This window comes from Mustela erminea, chromosome 5 (genome assembly GCF_009829155.1).
Source record: "Mustela erminea isolate mMusErm1 chromosome 5, mMusErm1.Pri, whole genome shotgun sequence".
NCBI lineage: Eukaryota > Metazoa > Chordata > Mammalia > Carnivora > Mustelidae > Mustela > Mustela erminea.
In genome coordinates, this window is record NC_045618.1 from 48189338 (window position 1) to 48215379 (window position 26042).

At 41.2% G+C, this 26042-nt stretch overlaps 1 protein-coding gene across 2 annotated transcripts in view; it reads right to left on the bottom strand.

Moving 5' to 3' along the window:
- Window positions 1-857: 857 nt before the first annotated feature.
- The window catches only part of AAGAB (alpha and gamma adaptin binding protein), a 49743-nt gene continuing 24558 nt past the window's right edge, over window positions 858-26042 (bottom strand). For both annotated transcript variants that reach the window (XM_032342994.1, XM_032342993.1), the window contains 5 exons: window positions 9297-9379; window positions 8319-8415; window positions 3832-3936; window positions 3315-3364; window positions 858-2646 (listed from right to left, as the gene is read on the bottom strand). In XM_032342994.1, coding sequence (XP_032198885.1) covers window positions 2569-2646; window positions 3315-3364; window positions 3832-3936; window positions 8319-8415; window positions 9297-9379 — 413 coding nt within the window. In that variant the 3' untranslated portion in view covers window positions 858-2568. The remainder of the gene's footprint in view (window positions 2647-3314; window positions 3365-3831; window positions 3937-8318; window positions 8416-9296; window positions 9380-26042) is intronic.

A 26042-nucleotide genomic window follows, 5' to 3' on the forward strand; every position in this document is an offset into this window, starting at 1 on the left:
GATGCCAAAATTCATGCCTACTACATGCCCAACTCTGTTATACAAACAGAGAAATGTTGGGGGGAGAAACCCGAGTATCACTTAAAATCCCAGACTGTCCATAGTAACTTGTGTTGGCATGTACATAGATCACATTAGATAGACTGCAACTTCTTCTCTTTTTTTTTTTTGGAGTGGGAGAGGGGTGGGGAGGGGCAGAGGGAAAGAGAAAATCTTAAGCAGACCCCTTGCCCAGTGCAGAGCCCAACTCAGGGCTTGATCTCACAACCCTGAGATCATGACCTGAGCCGAAATCAAGAGTCAAACACTTAAGTGACTGAGCCACGCAGGTGGCCAGGTAGAACACAACTTTTATTACACTATTAGCTCATGATCACTCTTCTTACCATGCGCCTTTAGGAGACAAGCACTGGACACTTTATCCCCAATGTCCTCTGGAAGGGGCCAACAGCCCCAAAAAGCTGAGGTCTTCAAGTTTTTATTGTTTTTGAGAGAGAGTGTATGTGTGTGCGCGCGTGTGCACGCATGTAAGCTTGCACACACACATGCATGCTTGCATGAGCAGAGGATGAGCAGAGGGAGAAGCAGATTCCCTGCCAAGCATGGAGCCAGATGTGGGGCTCGATCCCAGAACCCTGAGATCACGATCTGAGCTGAAGGCAGAGGCTTAACCCCATGAGCCATCCAGACGCCCTGAACGCTGAGGTCTTAAAAAGGTCAGCTGATACACATGTATGTGGGAGACTCCAAAATCATGAGTTTGACCAACTCTCCAGTTATTCACTACCTATGCCCAGTGTGAAGGAAGCCTTCCCCAACACAGGCCGTGCTAAAACAACAATCATAACACACATTAGCAGACTTTATAAATAAATCATATTTTAATCACCTGGCTTTGTTTAATCCAGAAAATCACATTCACAGCTTTTTCTAGTCTGTGTTCCCTAACCATGTGACCTGATATATTTTCTGAAACACTTCATGTTTTAAGAATATTCTGCCTTTCATTTCGCAACCCCAGAGCCAACTTCCCTTGCATTCTTAACAGCTAATACAGCCACCTCAAAGATGATGGAATGGTGATCAACTATTGTCTCAAAGACCTTCAGAATAGTTAAAAGAGGAGGGGAAAAAAAAGAAAAAGGAAAGGGGGGAGAAAGGGTCACCAAGCAAGATAACTGCCAATGTTGCCTGCAATGATGGCTCTTCCTGAATGCTCCAATCACTGAAACCTTCCCCTCCTTGGTCAAGGCTGCCCTGGCCCAGGACCTGGAGCATTCCACTCGTCCCACCATTCCTTCTGCAGAGATTAGTGGGGCACAGAGGGGTCTGAAGCTTGTTTCTGCTGGTGACCTAAGGATTTCACAGTCCACGCTAAGCCAGGAGTGGCTGTCAGCCCGTTTGCCAGCACCAACCAGGCAGCTGGGGGACCATGCACCAGGCTAGAACCGTGGCAATGGCTACCACAGTGACTGTCAATGTCATACATTCCCAAGTGTCTACAAACACAGAAATAGGGATTTTTATTTGCTATATTTCCCACCCTTCTTTAGGAAACATTCCCTGTGGGGATCGGCTCCCCCGAAACTGAGCCCCCACTCCGAGCCCTGCACGTCACACTGGCCCTCAGAGCTTCACCACCTAACCTCTCACATCCTTTCCCTCCTTCTCCGGCTCACCCACCCTGCAGTGTGACCGTGCTGGCAGTGATCTGTTGGGTTCTCAGAGACAAAGAGGGGAAAGTTGCCTTGTTTTGAGGGTATAAAGTGTGACAGCAGAGCTCTGATATCTCATGAGCTCTCAGGAAGACGAGTTTCCTCCTGGTAGGACTAATGCAAAAGCCTCCAGATAAGGTCACAGACTGCTTCAGTGGCCCCGAACAGGGAATTCCTGAAGTTTCTTTCTCTTAAACACAACCCCCGCCCCCCCATAAGAGCAACCTGGTAGATGGGTTTGTTTATCCCTACCAGAGGAGGACACCTTGGCCTCCTCTAACATTGTCTAAAAATTCACCCTTGTTTCTCAGTAGTTTCTGGTGTGAGCTGAGACACCCTTTCACAGGAAACGGCCAGAGACTTTTTTTTGCGCGAGACTGAGCTAAGAGCCACTGACTCTGGGCCCACCTACCGCGTGGCACAAATCAAGTCTACTGCTTCCTTCCCTACCATCAAAAGCACCAAAGCTCAGGGTGGGCAAGCTCCCTGCAGGCAGAAAATCCAGAAGCTTGAGGAAACGCGGCACCAGCTCCTGATACACAGTGACAGAGTGTGACTGCAGAGGACACTCTGCGAAAGGTGGGCCGGGAACGGCATGGTGGCCTCCTCCTGCAGCTGGGGCAAACCACCCAGGCCTCTGTACTAGGAAAACTGTCACTCCTTGCTGGCATTACCTTCCTCGCTCCCTTCCACTGTACTGAGGGAGAAAAGCCCCACTACCCCTACTAAAAACTAAAAGTAAGACAGCCCTAAAACTGAGCCAGGAGGCCAACAGGATGCTGGGAAGTCTGGCCAAACAGAACTGGGTGCAGCAGGGAAGAGTCTGAGGCAGTCAAACCCTAGCGCGGGCGATTTAGTGTTCTTCATCAGAGGAAAGGCCTTCGATTTCGTCTCTGTCTCCCCCAATTGCCATCCAGAAGGCTTTGGCCACCTGTGGAGAGAAGCATGCAGCACATTTTAGGCAAGAGCTACCCTGCAGCTTGGTTCATGAGTCAGTCAATACGCTGAACTGATCAAGGCCTAACGCTCTATACCCTGCCCTCCAGCCCTCCAGCCCTGGGTAGCCAAACCCTTGGAGACCCTGACCCGGGACTTCCACTTCTAGAAATTTACACTAAGGACAAAATCAGAGTGACATACAAAGGTGATGGTGTGTTAAGATTATGCACAGCTTCTCTACTTATAGAAACAAAAAAACGCACATGACCTAAATGTCCAAAAGGGAAATGGATAAATAAATGAGGGCACATTCATACAATGAAATACCGTAAACCACATACATTTCCTGCCAAGAACATGTGTTGCGTTGGTAATAACAAAACAGAACAAAACAAAACGACTAAGGGTTTTCCAGCCCAACAGTTAGGAAGGCAAACATCCTGAGTCTCAATGAAAGTTCCATGTCACTCAACATTTGAAAAATCTTGGTTTGACTACAGCAAATATATTACTACTGTGTAAACATTCAATGAGTTTCAAGCTACCATCCAACTGAAAGTTCACACTGAGACATCTAGAAGTCAATGAGTGGGATACCTAATTCTAACAGCACCAGACGTTCTCACAGATACTCAATAAATATGTGACTGGTCGTCTCACCTTTTCTGCATGCAACTTTCTTTGCTCGTGAGGAAGCGTCGCAGCCTTGTCTAGGGGGAAAACAGATCTTAAGAAATTCGCTTAATAGCACAGGAGAGTCTGGAGTGTACGGATGTTCTAACGCTAGAAGATGAGAGATGGGTTTCAAAGACAAATGCTTATGGCGCAGTCATTACAGCTGTTAGGGAGTTTAAGTCTTCCCAATTTTCCACATGGGGATGATGTGAGTAAACTGGCAGGGATCTTACTGATTCCAGGTTAATGAGACACACTGAAAGAAACCGAGAGAGGCAAGAAAAGAAGGGAGAGTAAGAGGAAAGAGAGTGAAGAAAAAGGAAAACTTTTCCCGGGGGAATTTCTACCAACAGAGGATGGCACAGTCCCCCAGGCACCAGGTGTCTCCAGACAGCTGACACCAGAGCATGGAATCCAATCAGTGGTTACAAAACAAAATCCTACCATATAAAATAGAGGAGCACCAGGAGAGGAACATGTTAGACATGATGGAGCCAATTACCTTTCATTTCCTTTAACTTTGAAAACAGTCTTTCAAAATTCTCCAAATCTCCTCCACCAGTAGTAAGACTGGCTAATTCTTGAATATCCAGATCTAACATGGAATCTGAAAAAAGGATTTGTCATGTTATTTGCCCGAAATGACTTCTGCTGTGACCTTGAGCAAGTCACTTCAACTCACAGCTCTACATTTCTTCTCTAAGATGAAACCAAGTTCTTTGCCTCAGTATAATGTAAGGATAAAATAAGCTTAATACACAGTCATACAGCAATCGATCTTAGCTTTGATGGGAATCATCACTGAATGAGTACTCCATGTGTCCCCGCTTTCCTGTGTGTGGTGCTCCCCCTGCTTGGCTGCTAGTGGGCCCCCACAAATGAAGAGTAAGCTTATTTTATCCTTACATTATACTGAGGCAAAGAACTTGGTTTCATCTTAGAGATAAGAAATGTAGAGCTGTGAGTTGAAGTGACTTGCTCAAGGTCACAGCTGGTGTGAACGCAGCGGATTCACACTTAGGTGTTTCCAACTCTAAAGGCCACCCTCTCTACTGAGGGGTATCGATCAACAACAGATGTCTGGAATTTATACCATATTTTCCTGTACGACAAATATTTTCCCATTACGGACAGCCACTATATAAGGTGGTTAAGGCAGTAATCGATGCCTGTGATTTACACATGAAGAAGCTGGCTTTAAAAATGAACTCATCTAAAATTACAGCTACTCGGCAGGAAAGCCAATGCCTACCTATTTCCTTACTACAAATCCTTCACTATTTCTATCACAGCCTGTTATCTCTTTACACAATTTATTTTTATTTTTTATTTTATTTTTTTTTTTAAAGATTTTATTTATTTATTTGACAGAGAGAGATCACAAGTAGGCAGAGAGGCAGGCAGAGAGAGAGAGGAGGAAGCAGGCTCCCTGCTGAACAGAAAGCCCGACGCGGGACTCGATCCCAAGACCCTGAGATCATGACCTGAGCCGAGGGCAGCGGCTTAACCCACTGAGCCACCCAGGCGCCCCACAATTTATTTTTAATCAGCATTCTTACTCACTCTCCACTCTATGCCAAACACCTCTAGGAAGTCTTTCCTAGCCAGCCCAGTTCACAGGTCTCCTTCCCTAGAATTCATCCCATACTTTTTAGGGAGGGAGAGAGTGTGTGTGAGCTGGGGGACAGGGAATGGGGGAGAGGGAGATAGAATCCTCAAGCAGACTCCTCGCGGAGTGTAGAGCTCAACTAGGGTGGAGGGCTCAATCCCACGACCCCAAGATCATGACCTGAGCCAAAGTCAAGAGTTGGAGGCTTCATCAATTGAGCCACCCAGGGGTCCCATGATTCCATTTCATTTCTGTGACAGATTCATGAGGAAAAATTTTATTTTATAGAAAGGGAAACTAGGGCCTATAGAGAGGCTAAATAACTCACTCAAGGTCATCTCACCATTAGTGGCAGAGCTATGATTTGAAGCCATTTGTCCAGGACTCCAAGTCCACGACCGTGAGCATTATACTGCAAGGCCCATCTCTACAGTTTTAAGGTACAAGCTGCTTGAAGACAAGGACAGCTTCTAATTCTCCACATCAACTACAATGCCATACAGATAATCTAGTGTTAAAATGCACTTTAGCTCATAAATTTCCTTTGGTTCAGGGGAAGTTTCATGGAGGCAGCAGATGCACAGGGCTGGAGGTTAAGAATCTGTGATTTATCTATGCATACATGGTAGCTGGACGTGCACAGAATCACTCCATGCTTAAATATGGGTTTGGCAGAGGAGTTTAGATGGAGCACCGAGGAATGGCAATCTTGAGAGGCCGGATGAAGGAGGGTCATCTAACAGAGAAAGGAAAAGAATAACCAGAGAAGTCAGAAGTGTCGGGTGAGCAAGAGAAAATGTTTCAAAAAAGGACTGATCCGTAATTTTGAAAGCTGCCAAGAGGTCAAGACAAGGACTGGGAAATACCTATTACCTTTAGTGGTCTGGAGGTCGCTGGTGAACTGTTTTAGTAGCAAATGGGGCAAAAACTAGGTGGGAGTGAGCTAAAGAGTAATGGGAGGTGAGGGATGGAAAGTTCTCCCTCCAATAAAGAGAGGAGGAAGATGTGGGATTGACAAATGTTTTACCCCTGTTGGCTTGGTTTTTACCTTCTTTTAAAATTTTGAAACAATTTTAGTATTACAAAAAAGTTGCAAAAACAGTAGGGTTCCACCTTCATCTCCTAGCCGAAGTATGACACAAGTTGAGAAGTTAATAATGGTACAGTGCTATTAACCAAACTACAGACTTCATTCCACCTTCGTCACTTTTCTCCCTAGCATCCTGTTTCAGAAGCTTACAGAGAATTCGGCTACGATATCTCTGTAGTCTTCTTCAATGTGTGACCACTCCTTATAGTCTTTCCTCGTCTGTCATGGCTTTGACACTTCTGAAGAGAACTCGTCAGTGATTTTGTAGACAGTCCCTCAGTATGGGTTTGTTGGATGTTTTCCTAGGAGACTGAGGTCACACACGTTGGCATGGAGACCACAGGCGTGATGAGTCCTTCTGGTGCCCCTAGCAGGGGGCACAGGATGTCAGCACGCCTTACTGCTGGTGAGCTTCAACACCACTGAAAGGCTACCTGCTGGGTTTCTCCAGGGCAAAGTTACTATCTTCCATTTTGTATTAAGTAAGTATCTCAGGAGAGCTACTTTAGAAGATGCAGATGTCACGTTTCTTCGCAAACTTTCATCTACTAACTCTCACATCCATTGGTGGATCCTGATCGTGGCTGATAAGGATTTTTCTTTCCCTCATTCCTTCCATGTGTACTAATTAGAATTCTTCTGCAAGAAGAGCTGCCCTTTCTTGCCCAGTTATTTCTTATATTAGTTTGGATTTACAGATATTTATTTTGCTCTATGGGTTGCAGCCCAATACTAAATTCGATCTCGCTGGTCACACTGCTCCAGCATGGGCCACTGGAAGCTCTCTCCAAGGTTGGCCTTGTGCCCTTTCAACACGCTCCCACCCCTTCTGTCAGTAGTTCCTTACTTTCTGGCCCCAGGCGATGGCTCTAGGTTCAGCATCCTGCATTCTTCCTGCCCCGGACCTAAAATCAATCACTTCTCCAAGGGCCCCTGGATCCTTTTATTGGCAAAAGGTATTTAAAAAGCAAGATCTGAATGCTAAGGGTGTCAACAGCTATTGGGAGTGTGAGTGCTTCCAGGCCCTCTCAGTGGAAATAGGTAGGAAACACACACACACACACACACACACACACACACACACACACACACATACTAACATGCACATGCATATCTCTGTTTATTGCTCTATTGCTCTAACTGTAAGTATGTCATCATGCTAATACCCTGAGTTCCAGCCTAGAACCAAGGGTTCAACCCAGCTTTTTCCTTTCCTTAGATGTGGCTTCTTTCTCAGACAGTGAGAAACCTTGCTCTCATTCTCTATATTTTCTGATTTTTTTCAACCCTGATATATACAAAATATACATAATTTCAGCATTTCTAAACCATACCCCTATGACATTCAAATGTATTAAACAGAGTTCGTTATTTCTGTTCCACTGTTTCTGTTTGGGGCCTCCTGGTATCCGGTCAGAATGCTATTTCCCCAAGTTATTTAGGTTAGTGTGGTTACTGGTTTGTTTTCATGGCAGAGACTTTAGTGGGTCTAAAGCCAGTAGGAGGGACCCAAGTGAGAAGACAAGGTTAAACATACTAAAGAGAAAAGAGATTATACGTAATTTTTCCTTCTTAATATGCGTCTATTACCAAACACTTAAGTTTTCTACATGGACACTCTTCTAATCAGAAATAGAGTTTTGCAAATCCTGCACGTTGGGCCCTCTGTGGCATAAAAAGAAAGCAGAGATGTTAGTAGTTTCCCAAAAAAAGGGCATTTACAGTTACCGTCAACTACATTTCTTGGCTTTGGGACGTCAGAATGGATTCTAGTCTCAGTTCTGGGACCTTTCTGTTAGATGCCCTTGGACAAGTTCTTAAACTGCTCTGGGCCTCAGCTCCGTCTCCATAAAATAACTTCTCTGCCAAACTTCATTACCAAACATGAGAAAGTAGATCTAAAAGAACTTTCTAAGGATGTGAAAGGGCTTATAAAGTTGTATTATTCTTGTTACCATCAATTCTGCCAACTGTTAAATACTATGAAAAAAAAACTGGAATATGGAGATATAAAGCTGTTTCACCACCTGGTTCTGTCTGTCTCCGTTAAGATGATCTGAATCAAGATCCTGCTACAAGAATCAGAGAAAATGGTACCCACGGACTGCTTCTGTGGTTATTCTCTCTCCTTTTCTGATAGCTGTCCACAAGGCTCACATTCACTTGGGGTACACTATCAATTTTCTTCCCTTGTTCATGTTTCAAGTTAATTTCCCCCCAGATGATTTATGCCCCATACCTCTTCCAAGTTCCACAGAGCAGTCTCCTGGCAGCCAAAGGAGGAACTTACCCACGACGCTATCAGCCTGAGTGTCTGTTGTGTTAGATGCACCGCCCCGATGATCCAAGAGAGATTCAGTCCTCGCTGCTGCTGGCAAATGGGGCTGCTGTTGAGGAAAATACACAAAGGCACTAATTTAATAGTAGGCTATTTCAGAACTAAAGCCAGAGAGACTCACACTTCCCCTCCCTGGTTTGCTTTAGAGAAGCAGTAACAGAAGCTAGAGACAATGAGAGATGGAAGAAGAAGCAATGTCACATTAAAAAAATAAATAAGAGGCTAAAAATTCACTAACTCAGGAATATTTTCCCTTCAGGAAAAACCAGAAAGTATTATGATTTTGCTATTGGCTACTAAAACACTCCTTTTGTTTGCTTTAAGAGCCATGTTTTATTCAAAATGTGAAAATGGACATAAGCATATCACAAAGTGCTCAAGACTGATGAAAAAGATGCCTGGGGAGACAATATGGCAGTCTGCTGTGCAGTTTGCTCTTGATTCCAGCATGCTGACCAAGGTACACTCGAACCCAAATCCTTGAGGCCACAGGGTCAAAGTCAGACAATGAAACCCACTGAAGGCAGGGACCCTGCCTCAGATTGGTACAGGGCTTCGGACATAGGATTACTGACAAAGAACCATCAATTCTATTTTATAAAGATCGGGAGGCAACTTTATGTCTCAAGGAAATCCTAGCACGTTTTCTTAAAAGCCTCTAGCAAAACCAAAACAAAAACCCCATGGAACAGCCCAAACTGTAAACATCTTGAGAGGGCTTATTGCTTTAATGCTGAACCAGCCTTCTCTCAACAGGTACCAGGCGCAAGAGGACTGTTTTAGGTTCTCTTTTTACCCTTGGTCTACTATTGTCTGCTGCCTCTTAAATGGAAAGGAAAAAATGACAATGGTATAGAGACTTGAGACAATGAGAAAAAACAACAATGAGAAAAAAAACAAACTCCGAAAGGATCCAGGAAGAATCTTTACCTCTGAGGCACACATATCTGCTGACCCAATGCTATGGTTTGCTCCAGCCAATGAGCTAAGAAGGCTAAAGCCTTGGTTCCTATCTGAAAAGAAAACAATACAATCACTGAAATTTGTTATTTACATTTTAAAATGTTAAAATGACCGTGATGAAGAAACAAACAGTGGCTACTGCCTCATTATAAAAGTTTTAACTACAGAAACTGTTACTGTTGGATGACATCAGGAATGTATAGGTCTTACTCATGCTTGCATTTTCTTTATAATTATTATATGAAAATACAAATTTTTGTGAATAAAAACTTCTTAAAAAAAAATAGTCACCAACAATTACCATACTCTTTCAAATCTGAATAACTTAAAACTCACAGATAGGGATCTGGGTCTAATATAATGGCAGGGCCATTACAACAAACAAGACCACTTGCTGGTTCTTTTGCAAAGGTTAAGAGCACCCATGTTTTTTTTTTTTTTTAACTTTATTTATTTGAGAGAGAGAGCAAGAACATGAGCCAAAGGGGAGGGGAAGACAGAGGGAAAAGGAGAAGCAGACTCGCAACTGAGCAAGAAATTGTGAGCCCCAACATGGGGGCTTGATCACAGGACACTGGGATCATGACCTGAGCCGAAGGCAGATGCTTAACCAGCTGAGCCACCCAGGCGCCCCTAACAGCACTTATGTTTCAACAGTCACTATGAACCAATATTCTGGTGTTTTAAACAATATTTTAAATGTCCAGAAACATTTAAAAAAAATCAACACAAAGGCATTATTATCAGGGGAAAAGGAACATGCAGCCAGAATCTCTGGGGCAGATGCCAAGGAAGCTGAACTTTCATTTTATTTTTTGTTTTCAAGTTGATTTTTTTATTTTTAGTAATCTCTACACTCACAAACCTGAGATCGAGTGTCAACCCCAAGATCAAGAGAGGCATGCTCGTCAAACAAAAAGAAATAAAAGGCATCCAAATCAGCAAAGAAGTCAAACTTTCACTCTTCAAGATGACATGATACTCTACGTAGATAACCTGAAAGACTCCACAAAAAAACTGCTAGAACTGATACAGGAATTCAGCAAAGTCACAGGATACAAAATCAATGCACAGAAGTCAGCTGCATTTCTATCCACTAACAAAGATGCAGAAGAAAGAGAAATCAAGGAACTGATCCCATTTATAATTGTACCAAAACCCAAAAGATACCTAGGAATAAACCTAACCAAAGAGGTAAAGGAAGATATACTCAGAAAACTACAGAACGCTTATGAAAGAAATTGAGGAAGACAAAGAAATGGAAAAATACTCCATTCTCATGGGTTGGAAGAACTAATATTGTTAAAATTTCTACGCTACCTAGAGCAGTCTACACATTCAATGCAATCCCTATCAAAATACTGTCAGCATTTTTCACAGAGCTGGAACAAACAATCCTAAAATTTGTATGAAACCAGAAAAGACCCAAATAGCCAAAGTAACACTAAAAAAGAAAACCAAAGCTGGAGATATCACAATTCCAGACTTCAAGCTGTATTACAGAACTGTGATCATCACGACAGTATGGAACTGCCACAAAAAGAGACACAGGTCAATGGAACAGAACAGAGAACCCAGAAATGGACCCTCAACTCTACGATCAACTAATCTTCAACAAAGCAGGAAACAATGTCCAATGGAAAAAAAGTCTCTTCAACAAATGGTGGTGGAAAAATTGGACAGCCACATGCAGAAGAATGAAACTGGACCATTTCCTTATACCACACACAAAAATAGACTCAAAGTGGATAAAAGACCTAAATGTGAGTCAAGAATCCAACAAAATCTTTGAGGAGAACACAGGCAGCAGCCTCTTCCAGTCAGCCACAGCAACTTCTTGTTAGACACGTCTCCAAAGGCAAGGGAAACAAAAGCAAAAATTAGCAACTATTAGGACTTCATCAGGATAAAAAGCTTTTGCACAGCAAAGGAAACAGTCAACAAAAGTAAAAGACAATGGACAGAATGGGAGAAGATATTTGCAAATGTCTTATCAGATAAAGGGCTAGAATTCAAAATCTATTAAGAACTTAATCAAACTCAATTCCCAATCAAGAAATGGGCAGACAACAGGAACAAACATTTCTCCAAAGACATGCAAATGGCCAACAGAAACATGGAAAAAGTGCTCAACTCTGCACCAGGGAAATACAAATCAAAACCACCATCAAAACCACCATAAGATACCACCTCACACTGGTCAGAATGACTGAAATTAACAAGTTAGGAAACAACAGATGTTGGTTAGGATGTGGAGAAAGTGTTGATGGGTGTAGTCACCCGGGAAAACAGTATGAAGGTTCCTCAAAAAGGTAAAAAATAGAGCTACCCTACAACTCAGCAATTGCACTACTAGGTATTTATCCAAATGTATCTGCACTACTAGGTATCTATCCCAAACACAGTGATTTGAAGGGGCACGTGCACCTCAATATTTATAGCAGCAACCTCCACAGTCACCAAAATATGGAGAGCCCAGATGTCCATCAACAGATGAATGGATATCTCTCTCTCTCTCTCTCTCTCTCTCTCACACACACACACACACACACACACACACACACATACACACACACATGAAATACTACTTAGCCATCAAAAAGAATGAAATCTGCCATTTGCAACAACGTGGATAAAACGGGAGGATATCATGCTAAGTGAAATGAGTCAGTTAGAGAACGACAAATGCCATATGATTAAACTCAAGTGGAATTTAGGAAACAAAACAGATGAACATAGAGGAAGGGAAAGAAAATAGGATGAAAACAGAGAGGAAGGCAAACCACAAGAGACTCTTAACTATAGGAAACTGAGGGTTCTGGGGTGGGGCATGGAGGGATGGGGTAACTGGATGATGGATCTTAAGGAGGGCATGTGATGGAATGAGCACCAGGTGATGCACGCAACTGATGAATCACTGAACTCTACCTCTGAAACCAGTAATAGACTATATGTTAACTGAATTGAATTTAAATAAAAAATTTTTTAAAAACCACTTCTAACTTCACTAAAGATGTTATTAGTTGCGGGGCATGCTCTTCTGACTGAGCCAGCCAGGTGCCCTGGAAGTCGAACTTTTAGCAAGTATTCCCAAAGAATCTTAGGATCAGGGAAGTTTGGGGGAAAAAAAAAATCACTGCCTTAGAGTAGAATGTGAAACCACTCTCCAAGAGCCTAACGGTATATGAGTCAAAGAACGTCTCTCAAAAAAGACAACTTCCCTCCCCTTGTCTTTCCTCTCTCCCTCTCTTCCCTGAACCCATTCTCAGCTCTAAACCACCTATAATTTCCGGTGTCCTCTCCCCTCTCAGGTAAAACCTCTTGTCACACAGTCACATAGAGGTAGTGAAAAAAGAGAAACACTTGCGGTCTCCGTCCTCCTTCAAGATTTGTCTTGATGCGCAGAGGCTGGCAGCTTTCTCCACCCTGACCTTTTAGCACATGGGCAGCTGTGCATGCAAACCCCTGCTTTTCTCACGCCACACTCCAACAGTAGCAGCAGGGTCAATGGTGCCCCGGTACCCCTGGGGCCCCTTTCACCTCCTCATACAACTTGCTCACTCTGCCAGGAATGTTCCAGACCAAATGCTTGGGTGCACCCATCCAAGAACCAAGCCCTAAGGTGTCATCAAGGTAGGTAGCGGAGGCTCAGAGGCCAAGAGAAGTAGGTCCACATGGTGTCTCATACTCATGGCTGGCTGTACAGAGGCTCAGAATATTTATTTAAACATCAGCATAATTCTTTCTTTTTGGCCAGTGTGCTAATTTTAAAGCTGTTGTACCCAGTTCAATACTCCAACAGGGATTTTCCACATCATGAAAGCTCTTATACTCGAGGCTCTCTGTATGAAGGGCATTATCTGAGTCACAGAGTCCTGCTGTAAGAGAGCCCTCACTTCTATTACTGGAAAAGCGTTGGGCTTGGGGTAATTTTCAAATCCAATTCATAAATCTCTCCATATTCCAATTCTGCACCTTATGTTTTTCCTCCGTCAGGCATTACCTAAACTTGGCAGGCCAAGTTGCAGTCTGGGAAGAATAATGTAATATTGTGTCAGTTTAGAAAATTAGATCAAAATGGTCTATTTAAAATCCCTTCTTTTTTATAGTGGCTGCTTCCAAGGAGAGATCTGGGATGGATAGGAGTTAGGAGAGCTAGACTCAGCATGGCAGGTCACAAACCTTTGTGTGCCTATGGACTTTGCTTCCACGTTCATGTGTTTACCTACTCAAAGGGACCTTTTTTAATGTAATGATTATATACTATGTGTATTTAATCAATACACTTCTAATAATGAGTAAGATGATGAAAAAGTCTGAAGGGAAGTGGGAAGAGAACTGGGTTACAGGTCAGAAAACCTGGATTTCACTCCTGATTCTGCCTACCAGTGTGACTAAGTGGGCGAATTCATCAATCTTTCTGCGCCTCAATTTTCTGCTCTATAAAATAAGAGGGTATTCATGGTTGTTCCGGTCCCTTCTGCTCTAGAAGTCTGTGATTTAATGAAAAGACACTCTTTCACCCCACTAACAGTAACTTTGAATCAGCTGGACTTTTAAAAAGTTTATTTACTAAATAAAAAAACCAAGAATCTTAAATTTCCTAGTCCTTTTAAAGTTCACTGATGACTACAAGTTTATAATCAGGTTTCAAGCTAATCATAGTAAGCTGGAAGCACTTTTGCTCAGAATTTTCTTATAAACAATGGAGAAACATAGTCAAACTGACAGTCTACTATGTTCTACTGCTTATATTTTAAAGAGGTTAGAAACATGTCAATTTTCATGATTAGAAAAACAATTCATTTTTGTTCACCCAAAGCAGATTGCTTGCATATTCATGTGGCTCCAAAAAACGTGGGTGATATTTTATACATCTATGGTTTTAAAGAAACTTTCAAATCTTGCCTAGTTTAAAACATATTTAGCAAAATTCTGCCTATGAGCGCCCACTGTAAAACTATTCTCATAGGAAAAGACGACATAAAGCTTTTCTTGTTTCCCAGACTCTTCTCCCCAGGACCCAGGGCATGGAAATTTCATCCCTATTAAGAAGAATTTATTCCTTTAGCAGGTAGCTGTTGAAATTGGCTTTAGCATCTCTGGTTTTATTGATGGCACAAAATACTAGACTAGGAAGGAATAAATTAATCTACCTACTGAACTGATTCTTCTGGATGTTCAGAGCTCCAGAACAGGAAAGTTAAGTGGTATAAAATAAGTTATTCTGAAAGGCACAGCTAAGTGTATTAAACTCTGGTCTTAAAAACATCTGATTCAGTTTCAGACTGCTAAACTGGCACCTGCAGAATACTAGACTTTAAAAAGTATGGTATCATGAAAAAAAAAAAATCTACTGGTGCCAGTCAGTAGCACAGAATTCTTCCAGAAGTGTCAGAAACAAAGTTATAGCACTAGAATAAAGATGTGAAGTCCCTTGAGGAGGAGCTCCTGTTTATATATTTATTTTTAAATAAGAAATTTCCAGAAAATTTCATATATATAACACTGTTTGGATATCTTCTTATAAATTTAAAAGCACAGTATTATTATACAAGACATAAAATGTACTTCACACAGCAATTGTGTGAACATTGCATGAGATGCTTGGAGAACTGAAAACCTGGGCCAAAAGGGAAATTTTAGCATAGTGCTAAATATACGAAAGATGCTGCAAAATCTGCTGACAGCTTGAAATGACTCAGACAGAGGCTGCAAGCATTAGCTGAATAGAGAAGTGTTTACTTCAAATGTATACACACAGCTACAGTAGTAAGAACCTCCAGGGCCACACCCCCACCATGTCTTAGATAACCCATTAAATATTTTTTGTCTTCATATTCAGTTTTTATTTCTTTAAAGCAGCAATTATTTGGCATCATCTTAAGAAGTTCAAGTGTTCCCCATATTTTAAGTTTTCTTTACATCCCTTTTCTCTCCCCACAAAATATTTTTTCTACGATGTGATACACATGACCAAACTTCTACCACAACGAGGACAGTTCAGCTTACACAGAGAAGCTGTGCCTATTTTTTGAATGGTATTTTTAAATCACACCATACAATTTGCATAAAAACTTATTTTAAGCGCGTACTGCATCAGAAATGATTTCACTAGTATTTGGGAAACAAGCCTACACATTTTTAACATATTCCGCTTCTGCTTGTCATACTGAAAGGAACATTTCTGAAATCAAAAAGAATTATTCTCTTTTAAGAAATCAGTGCTTCAAAAGACAAAACTTTGATGTACTGTAGCTGGAGGTAACCCTGGTTTTGAGTCCACAAAATTGAATCTGTGCTCCGCCTATGATACCGGCTCAAAGTTAAGAATGGTTTCTGACCATGCTTGAAGACAGAACGAGCATGTCCACAAAGTCACCAGACTATGCTTTTCCCCTTTTTCCTGATTGTAAAAAAAATGTTCATTGTGGATATTTTGGAAAATAGAGAAAAGTATAAAGAAGAAAACAAAATCATGAAACATGCCAATCGATCCTTTGACATATGTCCTCCTGATCTTTTTTTCTTTGCATGCATATACACAAATATTTTTTGATTTTTTAAATTTGTATACAAATTCTTAATAAACTGAACTGAACAGCAGAATGAGTTCTGTCTTTCCCAAAGTTCTAAAGGAAAGCATTATACTAATTTCATTAATGGCTCCATTGTAGTCCTATCTCCAGAGTAAGAAGCACACTCTTAAAAAATCCTCAAAGGAACGTTTAGAACCAAGTCTTTTTGATTTTGACAATTTTTTTTTCATTCAGAACTAAGTGTGAGGAATAATAAGAGTAAGGAAACAAGATGTTACCATAAAGAAAAAGATGACTTTTCTTATGTGGTTCGTAAACAGCTCTAAAACGAATTCCAAAGGAAAACCACCAAAAATGTTTTGCAAGGTGGCTGCACAAGGAAGTCCTGCCTCCAGGGGGAAAACACCCGAACAGATCTCCCACTTTGTATTTGCTTATGGACAATTTGGGGGGAGATATTTTAAAAAAACAAAGTCTAATCACTGGACTCATTTATTCCCTTCCATCTTCTCTAATTGTTCACAATTCCTTCTTCCCCTTGTTCTCTTTACAATACAATCTCTTCTATCAAATCATGCCTTCAACACACCCACCCACCCACACACACACACACACACACACACGAATAGAAATCTATTTATTTTATATTTGACCACAACACTGATAGACAAGTATAGGAGATTATTCAAATCATTTCTTCAGAAGTTCCACAATGTTAGGCATGGAATAAACAAGAGGAGCAACTCAGTCTGACCCAAGGAGTGCAGTTCCACAGAATGTGATGTTGGTAGACTTCTACCCTAACCAGAGATGAGGAAACTGGAATCCAGAGCTGTGATACCATTTTCTCAAGATGACCAAGACAGAGACAAACCCCACTAAAACCCTCTTCATTAACCATTCTTCCTTAGTTTGATGTTGTTTTATTTTCTGTAACATTAAATTTAATGACTAAATATTTAATCATTTTTGCCCTCTCTTAAAAAAAAATTATACTAAAGGCATTAACCATCTACTTTATCAGGAGAGTAGACTAGGTATCAGGCAGCCACATAAACCTTGTGTTTTGGTACTTATTTCTCGCCACTGCTCTGTACATCAGTCCCAATTCATCCTTAAACTGGAATCTGGGACTTCTACTTTGGTATCTTGTTACAAGTAAATTCAGGAGGACCTGCATTAATAGATGAATAACTCTTTACATTTATAAAGGGAACATCGAAAACCATTAAATGAAAAAATCGTTGTTTCCATGATTAAATTCCACTTAATGATTACCCACCTGCATCACTAGAGATTAAACTATAATAGATACACTGAAAATAAATTCTCAGGGCTTTTGAAATCCAATCTCTACAATTATTGTTTACCCCTGCGGGATCAAAGTCACAACTGTAGTATTTGTGCAGTGTAATCCCTCCTTCACTGATTAATAATAGCAGAAGATCATAAAATCTCCCTTCCTCGCCCTTCACTCAATGGTGGTATTTGTTATAAAAAGGCCATTGAACACCCAAGAGCCACAAGTACAGTCTACTCCCCCACCCCAGGGCCCTCACCAATGCTCAGATGACAAAGCCAGGGATGGGGACCTCAGGGTAACACTACGAGGTAACATTAACTGAAACTTGAAACAAGGATACTGTGTATAATGCTACATTCTTATGTGAAACAATAAGTGACAACTTCATCTGAAAAACAAACAACTCATCAGTCTTTTACTACCTAGCTTCTTTTCCCTGCCCTTAAAACCAAGTCTTATTTAACAAGTGCCTCCCAAGTTCCAGGCACAGCACTGAGTATGATACCCAGCCCTTCCAGTGATAACAAAGTACAGTGCAATGAGGCCTTTAATGTACCAGACAAATGGAAAGAGAAGGCACTCTCATTGGAGACCAGAAAAAGGTTAGGAGGGGGTCAACATTTTTTTTTTGAAGATTTTATTTACTTATTTTACTTGAGAGAAAGAGACAGGAAGAGCGGGGGGCGGGGGGAGAGAATTTCAAGCAGACTCCATGCTGAGCATGGAGCTCAACATGGGGCTTGATCTCACAACCCTGAAATCATGGCCAGAGCTGAAACCAAGTCAGATGCTTAATGGACTGAACCACCAGGTGAGGAGGGGTCAACTTTTAAAATCTGTCACATCTGGCGTAAAGTACTGACCCTCAGGTTCTCCGTTCCTGATGATCATAAAGGGATATTATCAAATTAGAAACAAAGATGACCCATATGGTAGACCCCTACAGCCATGAGCCCCCTCTGACAGGGGCTGAGGGTAACTCGAGTAGGCAGCTGAGATTTTATCCACATCCCCTTTCTTGAGCCACAGCCAGGCTTTCAGGTCGAGGAAATGTGAGGCAAGACATTACAGGAAAGGTTACACAGTGAGCAAGTTGATAGAGAAATCTAAAAAAAACATGGCCCAATTATAAAGGCAGTCCTAACCACTTCATTTCCTGGACCACTGGAAGTTACACCTTTAATGAAAATATTGGAAACCCTAACCTCCCTAGAAGTTTGACCTTTACAATGAATACAGTGGTATCTGGGGATTTCCTCTAAGGAAGAGTTTATAATATCCTTCACCTCACTGTTTCTCAAACATTTTCATCATGGCCCCTAAGGGAAAAATTTCTGTTTCCTTCTCTACTCATAACCAACACTTCTGATGTGTGGGTTTTTCCAAACCACACAACTCTCCAGTTCTCACAGGATGCCAAATGGATGGGTGTCCTACAATTTATAATTCTGACACTAACTGCCTAGAGTTAGCACAGACCCCTCAGGTTAAGGGCTCAATGCCACAAGGCTGCCCTCCTTCCCCGCCAACTTCAGACACCAACTGCAAGTCTCAGGTTGACACCTGTACTCCAACGAACTGGGAATTTCCACAACCCCTTCCTCAAGTTCAGTAATTTGCTAGAATGGTTCACAGGATTCCAGAACACAGTTTACTAAATTACCAATTTCCAATACAAAAACATAAGTCAGGAACAGCTGGATGAAGAGAGGTATGGGGTAATGCATTATGGTGTGTTATCTTCCCAGAGCCTTGGGGTATTCACCAACCTGGAAGGTTGCTCAAGAGTTTTTAGGGAGGTTCCATTACACAGGCACAGCTGATTAAAATCACAGGCTCTTGGTGCCTAATTCAACCTCCAGCCCCAGGAGTCAGGGGGCGAGGTTAAAGGTCTAACCCTCTCATCACAAGGCTGGTTCCCTTAAAACCAGCCCTCATCTTCAGGGGCTTTCCAAAGCTCACTTCATTAACATAAACTCAGGTGTGGTTGAAAGGGGCTTGTTATTGAATACCAAAGGATGCTCCCTTCATCTTCATAGCTCTGGAGCTATTTTAGGAGCCAGGACAAAACCCAAATATTAGTTGATACCTTAGGAGTTCTGTGCCGAGAACTAGGGACAAAGATGCACTCCACTCAAGGCCTTTTTAGACTTTTTTTTTTCCTAATTATGACACACCTTCCCCACTGAAATAATAACACAGATATACTGACTGTATATATGCTTATATAGAGATATATATATATCTGTGCTTTATACATAAAATGAGTAATTCTTTTGCCTCCCCTCCCCAGGAATCAATTTCCACCCCTTTGTGGGCAACAACAATGCCCAATTAAGAATGCATACCTTAGTTTATGCAGTAAGACACTGGTAGAACCAAGAATATAAAACTAGGTTACTCTAAGATAACCCAAAAGTTACGTCTTATATTAGGAAGATTTTCAAATTAGGAAAAATTTCAAATCTCTTTCTAGGATAATAATTTGCCTATAATTTTAGTAGTATAATTTTACCTGTTTTACAATATGAAATTAAGTAACAAAAAACAACGTGGGGCTTGATCCCAGGACCCTGAGATCATGACCTGAGGCGAAGGAAGAGGCTTTAACCCATTGAGCCACCCTGGCGCCCCTACATAAGAGTTTTAATACAAATTGAAGAGAATACTCTCTTGAGATGCTAAATAATTTAAAATAAACTTTCTTTCACTCACAAGTAACATGTAAGTATTTATTACATTAAATAACGAGCTTCATCTATGGTTTGGATTAAGTGCAGGACAATGGAATAGAGGTAGTGTCAACATCATTTCAGACAGCCTTTTAAAAGGGAATTATTTTAAATCCAACATGAGAATATTACAATTGTAAATATCTATGCATCAACATTGGGGCACTTAAATACACAGAGCAAATATTAACAGACATAAAGGGAGAAACGAACAATACTACAATAATGGGGGGACTTTGGCACCCCAGTTACATCAATGGGTAGATTATTGAGACAGAAAATCAATAAAGAAATGGTGTCTCTGAAAGACGCATAGACGCATTAGACCAGATGGATTTAACAGATATGTACAAAGCATCCAAAAATGACAGAATACACATTCTTTTCAAGTATGCATGGAACATTCTCTAGGACAGATCATATGTTAGGCCATAAAACAAGTCTCTATAAATTTAAGATTGAGATCCTATCATGCATCTTTTCTGACCACAATGATATGAAACTGGAAATTAATTACAAGGAAAAAAAAAACCACTGGAAAAAAAACACAAACATGGTGGCTAAAAAACATGCTACTGAACAACCAAAGGGTCAATGAAGAAATCAGAGGAAATGGAAAGAAGGCATGGAGACAAATGAAAATGGAAACACAATGGTCCAAAATCTCTGGGATGCAGCGGAAGCATCCCTCCAAGCAAAATTTCCCTTAGAGAAATTTATAGTGATGGGCCTACCTCAAGAAACAATAGAAATCTATTTTCTATTTTCTTGTAATTGGTGCAGCCACTGTGGAAAATAGTATGGAGGTTCCTCAAAAAATTAAAAATATTATATGATCCAGTTATTCCATTACTGGGTACTTACCCAAAGGATATAAAAGGTACACGCACCCCTATGTCTACTGCAGCATTATCTACAACAGCCAAGATGCAGAAGCAACCCAAGTGTCCATCAACAGATGAATGAATAAAGACGTAGCATGTATACACATAATGGAATACTTCTCGGTCATAAAAAGGAATACGATCTTATCATTTGTGACGACATGAATGGACCTAGAAGATATTATGCTCAGTGAAACAAGTCAGAAAGAAAAAGACAAATACCATATGATTTCACTTATATGTGGAATCCAAAAAACAAAACAAACCAAACAAAAAGCGAAAACAGACTCATAGGTAGAGAACAAACTGATGGTCGTGGGGGTGTAAGGGTTGGGGAAAATGGGTGAAGAGAAGTGGAAGGTACAGTCTTCTAGTTACAGAATGAATAATCTTGGGGAGTTTCGGCACAGCATAGAAAATACAATCAGTGGTACTATAATAGCGACATGGTGACAGGACCACAACTGTGGTGAGCACAGCATAAAGTATGGACTTGTTGAATCACTGTGTTGTACACCTAAAACTAATAACATTGTGTGTCAAATATATTTCAATAAAAGCATATAAAATTTAAAATAAATAAAAACTCTAAAATTAAATTAAATTAAAAGGATTTATTTTTTGAAAGGATTTATTTTAAATGCAGTAAGCAAAAAAGTCCAAATCTCAGATATGATCACTACTTCCAGTCTGTCTTATTAAAATCCTACTCATGCCAGAACACCTAGGCTGAGGAGGCTCTGTAGGGAATGAACTCATCTGACTCTACCAATAATTTCCTATGTGCAGCCTGGATAAATTACCTAAACACTCTGCATTCATTTCTCTAACCAGCCAATAATGTAAATTGACACACTATAATGGAAAACACACAACAATCCTGGTCAGAGGATCTGCCGTCTGGTCCTACCTTAGCTACTGACGAACTGTGTGAGTATGGCCAAGTCACTGACCTTTCCTGACGCCACCCCTTCCCCATCTGTAAAAGGAAGATAACCCACCAGAAGCATGCATGAGTGCCTTTACTACATCATAAGTGCCTTTACTTGGCTAAGCCATGTACACTATCATACTAAATAAAACAATGCCCTTTATTAAATTCTACCAAATTCAAGAACATGAGTCAGTCCAGCCAGTATAAGACTTGATAGGAAAATAGAAAAACAGTGGGAAGAAAAACATGATTACTCTCCAAGATATAAGCCTTAAAAGTTCAGGCAAAGTACCTTCCCCACTTGAATGAGGTACAACAGCCATTCATGAGAACTCATTGCAGCCCCTTTTGGAACATATCCATTTTCTGCTTGGATAACCGCTTAGTGTAATGCACCCCATAAACTACCTCCTTCCATGTTCAATAATGTTTTTTTTTTTTTTTTAAAGATTTTGTTTATTTATTTGACAGACAGATCACATGTAGGCAGAGAGGCAGGCAGAGAGAGAGGAGGAAGCAGGTTCCCTGCTGAGCAGAGAGCCCGATGCGGGGCTCGATCCCAGGACCCTGAGATCATGACCTGAGCTGAAGGCAGAGGCTTAACCCACTGAGCCACCCAGGCACCCCATGTTCAATAATGTTTTCATTTTATTTGAAATCAAAGTTATAATGGTCTGGGATTTGGGAAATCCAGTCTGTATCTACCCTATACATATCCTATACTACAGATTCCAGTTAAATCCCTTCTCAGCTTTGGTTTTTCCAAACTTACTACTTTAGACAATCTCCATTCTTCTCATTCCCTTGATTACTTCAGTAGCCCCGAGCTAAGTTTTTTCCCAATTCCGTTGGAACCTTCTTCATCTCCTAGGAAGACTAGGAAGACGAGGGATCAAAAGGAAAGCTAGTAACAGTGAGAGGCAGGGAAAATATATCATCATCCAAAGAGAAAACTGTCACCATTTATTCTCAGTTCTATGACAAAGTAAAGCAAGTGTCTTCCCCCCCAACACTACTAGCATAAAAAGATTCTCTATCTGCTAGTAATTATAAAAACAGTTCTTTGATTTCTCTATGCAATGAATTGCATCTAAGACTATTTCACAAAGTACTGAAGTACCTGCTATTTGAAGCATTTAACTAAAAAGGATGGATGGTCATCTGGCAAGGACGCTATCAAAGCCATTCCTAAACTGGAGAGAAGAGACTAGCTCGAAAGTGTCTAACAGTGTTGAACCCAATGTAGTTGAGAGATTTGTCATCCTATCCGCCAACAGGGAATACAGGCTTACTAAATTAACTGTGACTGGGAGCCAGGCAAGTACCTTGAAGGGGAGGCTCTAGCATTTGAAATGCACTCCCCTACCCTCAGTGGTTCTCAGCTGAGAAATGATGAATTAAAGTACTCCCAAAATCTCCCCAAATATAAAAGCATCCTGATATTTTCACAAAGACTATGGCAAGTGTCCAAGAACTTCACTACCACCATCCAACAGACCCCCTCCTCTCCATTTTCCCCTCATTTCTTCATAATTTTAATTACTGGTTCACTGTCATTTTCTCCAATACTGAGGAATTCCTAGCAAGTTTAATAGCCACAGAGATGACCCTTCCAACAATTTAACTCTCAGTTCACTAAATGTCTTTTACCGATGTTGTCCTCTCCCCCACTTCAGCCATGTATTCCCAGTCATGCCCTGAGACTTTATCATTACCAATAGCTACAACACAGTAGGAAAGAGAAAGAGAAAATCAGTGAGGAGAGGGTCAGTGCAAAGGTGATAGTTTTGAAGTTGCAGTGGAGTTGTAAAATAGTTGGATTGAAGCACTGTAGGGAGGAAGTATGCTGGAAAATTCAGTTTTGTTCAGAGATTGGGACACATGAAATTGCGATTATGGAGAGGTTATAGCTATTGGTGTCACTAGTGACGGCCCACATTGCTAAATCCAGAGGTCAGTTCGCAGTTCTCATCTTACTTGACCTACCAGCAGCATCTGGCGTAGCTGACTGTTCCCTCCATCTGAAGAACACTCTGCTTGATCCTAGGACTCTACTGTCTTGGTTTTCCTACCTTGCTGGTCATTCTTTGTCAGTCTCCTTTGCTGGTTCCTTCTCTTCTCCTGATGTTGGAATGTCCCTGGGCTGAGTCCTTGGTCCACTTTATCTACTACACTTACTCCCTTGGTGATCTCATCCAGGCTCATGGTTTTAAATGCCACGCATTTGCCTCTCTTCTGAAACTCCATATGTCTATCCAACTGGCTACTTGCCATCTCCCCTTGGAAGTCTAGTAGCCACCTCAAACTTAACAGGTCCAAAGCGGAATTACTCATAGATTACCTTGCCTCTCAAAGTCTGTTTCATCTGCAGTTTCTTCACTGCGACTGATGGCAACCTATCCTTCAAACTGCTCAGGTCCAGATCCTAGAGACCTTAACTGCTCTCTCTCATATCTCATACCCAAACCATCAAGAAATCATGCAAGCTCCACCTCAAAATATATCCAGAATTTGACCTGTACTTACATTTTCCATTGCTACAACTCTCATCCAGGTCACCACTGTCTCTCTCCTGGAGGGCTGCAATGGCCTCCTAAGAGGTCTTCTTGGCTCCTCCTCACCTCTATCACCTATTCTCCACCCAGCAGCCAGAGGGGTCCTTTTAGACCTAAAGTCAGATCATGTCACTCTTCTACTCAATGACCCGCCACAGCTCTCAGCTGACTTTAAGTAAATGTGAAAGTTACTCTGATGCCCTACAAAGCCTTAAATAATCTGGTCCTCTGCTTTATCTGACCTTCTCCCCTCAGCCACTGTGCGTTCCTAAATGTGCTTCAAACACGTCAGAGGTCAGTTTGCAGTTTCATTTGTAGGGCACGCTTTTCCCTTAAGGCCTTTGTTGTAGCTATTCCCAACGCCTGCTCTGCTCTTCTCCCAGACATCCACATGGCAAAGCACCTCATCTCCTTCCTCACATCTCAAGCTCTCAAGGAGACCAACCCTGACCACCCGATTTAATACTGTAGTCTATCTGGCAATCTCGACATCCCAACCCTGCTTTATTATTTTTTTTCCTGTATCACTTAACATCTTCTTAACACACTGTGTAATTTATTAATTGTGTTGTCTGTTGACTACTGCCTCCCACCAGAATGAAAAGCACAAGGACAGAAATTTTTGTTCATTTTCTTCACTGATGTATTCCAAGCATGCAGAACAATGTCTGACACATAAGTACTCAATAAATATATATTTTTTAATGCATGAATGAACACTTGAAACTGGATTTAAATTGTGGACCAGAGAGAGAGTGGAGGTTGACAGAAAAAAACTCAAATGGCCCAGGTACACCTAGGGTCTCAATTATGCTTTGAGACAATTAGCTACTTTAAAAAGGCTGTATTATTTCTTTCAGATCTGCAGGTGGATTTCATAATTCAAACACTGGTAACTTTGCCGTAATACTAGCTCCTACTAGAAAAAGGCACCGAGGACAGAAAAAAGGCATGGCCCACATTTTTTGTCTTTGCCACTTGGTGACTCTACACTGGGCAGTCCTGTCTTTAGCCAGCTTCGTAAGTGAGAGGGGTGACTTGCAAACACCCCACAATTTAGGAATCGGAGAGAGCAAGTCCATCAGGGCTAATGCCACTTTTGGAATGCCTGATTTACTCCCATGGATTAGGCACAGACTCTTACAAGTTAGAACTAGATGACGATCATTTATGTCCGTAGTTTCAGCCACGCTGCTGATCTGAATTCCTAAGACACTTACAGTAAACTACAGTTGCGGCACCCCCGCTCCACCCACCTTTCTGAAAGAAACACTCCGGGTGAGGCACAGGTAAAGGTGTTCCAGGTGACTGGAATGGGTAGCCACAGAGGGGAGCAAAGGATTACGCTCAACTCCATTTTCCAGATTACAAATGAATCCCAGGCAAAATGAGATCCAAGGTCACAGAGCTCAGTGACAGTGTTAGGACTAGAAACTGTCTCTTGATTCTTTAGAGAAACAGCAGTAAAGGAGAAATTCCACTACAACATAATAAAGTGTAAGGCCACGTATTACAGTAGTTAAATGTTATTCTTTTTATTAAAATCATGGCATCTGTGTTCACAAATAAGAAATTTTCTTTACCGGCCCCTATCTTCAAGGGCTTGGGTCAGAGTTTGTTATGGTAGCCTTGGACTGAATTAGGTATACTACACTCTAAGATCTTGTGTAAACATTTATTCCTTCATTAAAATAACTGGATGAACTTCCAGTTTAAAAAAAAAAAAAAAAGAAGAAGAAGAAAAAAGAATACCTCTAATATCTTTG